Below are 5,957 nucleotides of genomic sequence, written 5' to 3'. Positions count from 1 at the left end.
GTCACAGTTTGAGTAGTTTCAAGTATATGATAGTTTGGTTATGATTTAAAAAATAGACAAATCATATTTAGTACAAAAAAACACTTTTCATATCTTCTAAACCGAGCACACACAGATTGCATAAATTAATAAAAATATACAGAAAAACCCTCAAATTGAGGCAATGAGCACCCTATACATATCCTACCTGATGGGGAAGGTTTGGGTATCAAAAAATACCTGTTGGGGAGGTTATGGGTGAGGTATTTAAAATACTTATCTAAAATACTTATCGGGTATGAGTAGAGTGGCGGAATATATTAAAAAAAATGTCTAAATTAGACATATTTTCATAAATTTGAAACCTAACCTAATTATAGCCTCTCTTGCCTCTTTCCCTCACCATCAACAAATCAAGGTGATATTTTTTATTATTTTATTATTTTTTATTGTCTTTTAGTTTTTTACTTACACTAATATTAGATTCTTTTATTATCAAATTATTTTAAAATGATTTAAACCATAAATATAAATTTGTTAGAATGATTTATATCGAGTACATAAATGTTCATCAAGTAACCATTACTCTAGTGTATATAGATGGAAGGTTAAATAAAATATTTTGAGAGTACGGATATGAGGTAGGAGACAAGAAAAATGACCTGAGTGTGAAAATAAAGTAGATAATTTCCCTACTCATATCCTACAATTGCGATCCCAATCTCCAAACAAAAACACAAATCCCAAAAAATATAGGTTAAAGGAAAATAAAAATCCCCTATAACTTTAATTCCCATTAAGACTTCAATTAGTTTTTTTTTCTTTGCAATTAAGGCTTTAATTAACCTCTAGGACATTAATTCCGATTAAAGCTTCAACTAGTTTTTTCTCTTGTAATTAAGGCTTCAATTAATTTTTTATCCCATTGAAACATAATTTGCTTGATTAGGATTGTTTCAATATATACAGTTTCCTATCATTTTTTTTTTCTTTTTGCCTAACCAAAAAAAGGGTTATCAGAAAGAACTTCTGTTTCCTTGCACCCCTCTGTTTTCAAAGTACAAAATGGAAAAAAAAATAAACAAATGGTTCATATAAAAAATTACCAAAAAAAAGGCATTTTGGGATGTGACAAACCATATGTGGAACATGTTTGCCTAACTATTCATGCTCCTTAATTAGGTATGTATGTTTATATATATAACATGTGGGATAAAGTCTTTAAATCACATATCCTAGCCCAGATGTTTAATTTAAAAAAAAAATGAAAGGAAGAAGATGACGACAGTTCAGATGAAAAGATTTAATTCTTCCATAATAAATTACAAGAGGAATTCAATTGCAGTAACTACCCTAGTACGGACATTGGTTCCTCGTGCCTTTAATTTCCCTTTCTTGTCGGAATACACTGTCAAGTAATTGGGGAAAGAAGTTTTCAAATTTCGGTTAACTTGTTTTTGGTTTAATTTCCAACAAATATACTGCAAACATAAAACAAAAACTCAAAAAATACCCACAAGAATTAGCATACACTTGATGGAAACTCTATAGCCCTGCTAAATTTAGTTTCCCTAATAGTGCTTTCATGTGTATTTTCCTAGCTAGCTCACTGTAAACTCTAACTGATCTTGTGCAATTTTCAGTTTCTAGAGAAAAACAACTAAATTAATTCATTAACTTTCAATCTAGAAATCTATAAAGAATCAACATAAGTTCACCTATAATTATGAAAGGGTTACGTCGATATAAAACCTTTATAATTACATTATATACTATATTATCACGTTGTTTTAGTTTGCGGAAAATTGTACATACAATCTATTATTTCTATGATACAAAGTATCTAATGGGGTAAAAATTTTAGTTAGTTTTTAGGGTTTTTTTGTCTTTACGTTAGCAAAAGGAATGATCAATAATGCATACGAAAACCAGTATCATCTAAACTATAACACATGAAATAGGGAGCTGGAAGATATAAAGCCAAAGGAAAGTGGTTTATATAGTTTTACAAGATCCCAAATATAGCATCTTCTAAACAACTTGTAGCAAACGCAAGGAAGAAATGAAAGTACATATTTTTATGTCTTTAAGCAGTAAGAACACATTCAAAATCAAGCCATTCTTCAACTCTACAACGGAGATGCCACTGAAGGTCAACATTTTCTTTTGTTCAATAGGGCTACCCTTGAGATTATATATGTTTCCCAGAATCCTGAGCAGAAAAAAAAAAAAAAAAAAAAACCTTCAATATGAGAGAGGGAGACAAGGAAATAATACAGCTAGTGACTAATAAGAAAAGGCTATAATTCATAGTTCAGTTAATTATTTAGACTATGGGTTAGAAAATTTAAGGAGAACAATGATCTTACCTAACAAAATTGTTTGGTTTTGGCAAAGACTATAAGAGGCAGTTATTGTTAAAAATCCCAAGTACAGAAAGAAAAAGAAGAGTCCAATTACATTTTCCTCGAGAATGTAGACCAGAATGGAGTTAATTAGCCTCAGTCAACCAGGTAGAGAGAGAGAGAGAGAGAGAGAGAGAGTCTTTGGGAATTTTATCGCACAATTAATGCCCTAATAATTAAGAATATTTTTCCTACATTGAATGCCTAACAATAGATTCACCACTCATTTCACAAGATAATTAAGAATATTTTTTCCTACATTGAATGCCTATCAATAGATCCATAAATATAAATAATTAAATTGAAGCAAATAGTAGAGCACGGAAAGCAGTCTACTGATTTAGGATTAACGGAGGAGGTCATATAATATGACAAGTTACTACTAATAACTGAGCTATACTAATTAATTCAAAAAATGCTACCACGCCCAAAATAAACAAAACAAAGGTAGTTTAAATAATTAAGAAAATTCCTTATGTATTAATCCAAAGGACAAGCTTTCATTTAGGTTTCGCAAGCAGAATATAACGCATAATTTGCAAGAGAAGGATAGTGAAAATCAAATTTGAAACAAAAAATATAAATACTTACACGATCAAGGTAACTTAGCTTTGCTGTTGTTCTCCAGCATTAGCCCAAAATGAATCCGAGGGAAGTATGCCCACTATCGAATTAAGAAATTTCGTCAATTAATTAATCACCCCAAAAACATTGCTTAAAACCAACAAAAATTTGTTTAATTTGCTCTTACATTCTTTGCAGCAGTGCTGAATGCTTCCCTGTGACTGATATCTGGATTATTGGCCTTAATCCTTTGGATTTCCTCTCTAAAGAATCACAATTTTTAATTGTTTAGGAAAATCATAAATTGGTTAGTCATTGCCATCAAAATTCAAAACTTATGTAACATGAAAGATAAATTTAAAGTGCTACTCATCATTACTTTATAAACTGGTTATATGCAGAAGGCACTCGCTGCCTCTTCTCTGGGGCTGAGAAAAGGAAAAACAGTAGAAGAGACACAACATCAATATAACTGAAATAAAATCTCAGCCCAAAAAAAAAAATGAAATAAAAAGGAAAAGAAGAAAAAAAAAACCATTATAAATGATAACAGTAATCATGGTACTCACGCCTGTTCACAGGCCTTTCTGGAGTAGTAGTATTTGTGATAGGTGATCTCGTTGCCGTCTTGTTATTACATTTGGAAGAGGAACCAAAATCAATCCTCTGATTGGTGGAAGTGTAGTTGGGTGCCTGAAGAAAATTAAATTACAGAAATACAGATTCAGAAAAAAGTATTATATATTTCAGAAGATCATAAAAAGGGCGAGTGAAAAATAGTCAAGTAATGATGAAATTGAAGCTTAATGCTTAACTGCTTTCTTGGTTTAGCATCTCAATGTCAGCCGAAGGGGAACAAAAAAGGAAAGAAATGCAAGAGGACCTTTTAACCAGTCTGGAGCTGAAAATAATAGGGGGTGCCGGGGGGAGAGAGAGAGAGAGTTGAAAAGATGTCTTATGAGCCAAAAAGAAACCGGCGTTGAAGTGACTGAATCTATTAAAAATCATGAAGAGAAAATAAGACCCAGATCGACAGTTGTGGAGGAGAGAAGAAATTTGAGGCTTTGTTCCTACAGAAGAGGACAAAACCTGATGAAAAGAAATGAACCTATGAAACTTAGAATAACGATACATGTCAATCAAATCATCTGAACCCCAAAGATCGAAGCTTTGAAAAGAAACAATTGAAAACCTAGAAGACGATTTCCCTTGATGGTCACGACAGGTTCTGACGCATCATAACTGCGGCTGCAAAACACTCTCTACAAAAGGCAAGATTTATAGGTTTTGGTTATGGCGGCTGTTAGGGTTTGCAGATGCTTCGAAATACTCAATTACACATATACATATAGATGTATATGTATTTATTTGAGAGAAGACTTTGATTTCCTCGAAAGAAGGAAAACCCGGAAAGCCCAGGTTTCATAAGGCTATGATCCCCCAAAAATTGAGCTGAAAAATTTAACAGCTCACCTGAACATCTTGCCAGGACAGTGACTGAAATGCAGACGCCATGTTCACGGACCACAGATTGCTGCAATGCCCGCATCGGACGGTCACGATGTCGAATAAGCTGCAGGATGGGACACTCACCTGCGCGTCAAAATCTAACTCCTTAACAACAGGGTTCCAAAAGAGGAAAAACGAAAACCCAAATCAGAAAACGCAGATTTTAGCTGTCTCTCTCTCTTTCTCTCTCTCTCTCGGATGAAACGAAAACCCAGTTGGAACGCTCACCTGCATAACAGAATCATACTAGAGAAAGATTTTAAACAAAAGCTCAAATCAGAAACTGAAACTTTGGAGCTGGGTCCCTCTATCACGAAGGTTGAAAAAACAAAGATATGGCTAATTTGACCTGAAGAATTGAAATTGGAAATCCCGTCTTTAATTTCTTTCTTTAAATTAAAGAAATGGGTTGCAGAGAAAACCAAAGAAAAAAAATCAGGTTCCTTGAAAACTTTTCATCTTTATGTGATGGAAGTTTTCATGAAAAGTTTTCAAGAATGACACGGGTGAGATCTCCATTGGTGAATGAAACCTATCATGAGCCACAAGACTTATTCTCATCAAATTTGTCATCGAACACTTGTTTTGAAGTTTAACTCTCGTAGTCTCTCTCTCTCTCTCCCCCCCCCCCCCCCCCCCCCCTCTCTCTGGTTTTTCTGCACTCCAGGACCTTCAAATATGACTTTTCTTTTACTGCAAAAGAGAGAAGGAAAAGAAAGTCCAAGATGGAGACCTGACCGTGACAAGAAAAGAAAAACGAGGAAGAAAGAATAGATTTTCAGTATAATAACACCAAATGACTTGATCTCATCAGTACAAAGGCGAGCTCTTTTCAGGATCCAATACAATCGGCCCGCTCTTTTCAGGAACCAATACAATCTTCTTGCATAGATATAATAGAACATATATGTATATGTAAGTAACCACACATATATGGAGTGCATATAATTATATATCTATATTATATATACTGAGATGAAAAAGCAGATCCCACTATGTAAAGGGTATGTTCAGAGGTCATATACCGCAAGAACAATATTGCAAAAGTTGCAAGGGATGTAGCAGAGTTGCTCAGGGGCAACATCGATGCAGGTAGACATTCTTATGCAGAAATTGAAGCTTCCAAGAAGAAGAAGAAGAAGATGAAGTAGAAGAAGAAGAAGCTGCAACGCAAAGGAGAAGACAGCCAAGCCACTCTTGCGATAAAACAAAAGGCTCTTTATTCTCTCCCCCCTCTTGTTCTCAAGATGCGGTTTATGTATCACAACAGTAAATGATCATATGTCTAGAGAGAGAGAGAGAGAGAGAGTGGGAAGAGTGAAAAGAGGGATATGATCAAAGTGGTAATCAGAGCTAAAGTGGGGAAAGGTTCCATAAATTTATACAAAGTAGAAAGCAACCAAACAACCTTAAGGAGAGAAATCAAGCATGAAAAGCAAGCTTTCTCTTGCAACACAGCAAAGGAACCAAACTAGCTAGCTTAACCAAGAGTGAATGAGG

At 34.1% G+C, this 5,957-nt stretch overlaps 1 protein-coding gene across 2 annotated transcripts; it reads right to left on the bottom strand.

Annotated features, from left to right (window-relative positions):
* Nucleotides 1–1,954: 1,954 nt before the first annotated feature.
* Nucleotides 1,955–5,957, bottom strand: LOC127805808 (axial regulator YABBY 5-like). 2 transcript variants are annotated; one of them, XM_052342592.1, is made up of 7 exons: nucleotides 5,483–5,957; nucleotides 4,422–4,541; nucleotides 3,518–3,641; nucleotides 3,328–3,376; nucleotides 3,136–3,211; nucleotides 2,976–3,048; nucleotides 1,955–2,191 (listed from the first exon to the last, which is right to left on the bottom strand). In XM_052342592.1, the coding sequence occupies exons 1-6, from the start codon at nucleotides 5,555–5,557 to the stop codon at nucleotides 2,980–2,982; spliced, it is 513 nt and encodes a 170-aa protein (XP_052198552.1). In that variant the 5' UTR covers nucleotides 5,558–5,957; the 3' UTR covers nucleotides 1,955–2,191; nucleotides 2,976–2,979. The 2 variants fall into 2 exon arrangements, with proteins under 2 accessions (XP_052198552.1, XP_052198553.1); XM_052342593.1 differs by lacking the exon at nucleotides 5,483–5,957 and adding an exon at nucleotides 4,686–5,073.

This window comes from Diospyros lotus, chromosome 7 (assembly GCF_014633365.1).
Source record: "Diospyros lotus cultivar Yz01 chromosome 7, ASM1463336v1, whole genome shotgun sequence".
Taxonomy (NCBI): Eukaryota; Viridiplantae; Streptophyta; class Magnoliopsida; order Ericales; family Ebenaceae; genus Diospyros; species Diospyros lotus.
This window is presented reverse-complemented; position numbering and strand designations above follow the sequence as displayed.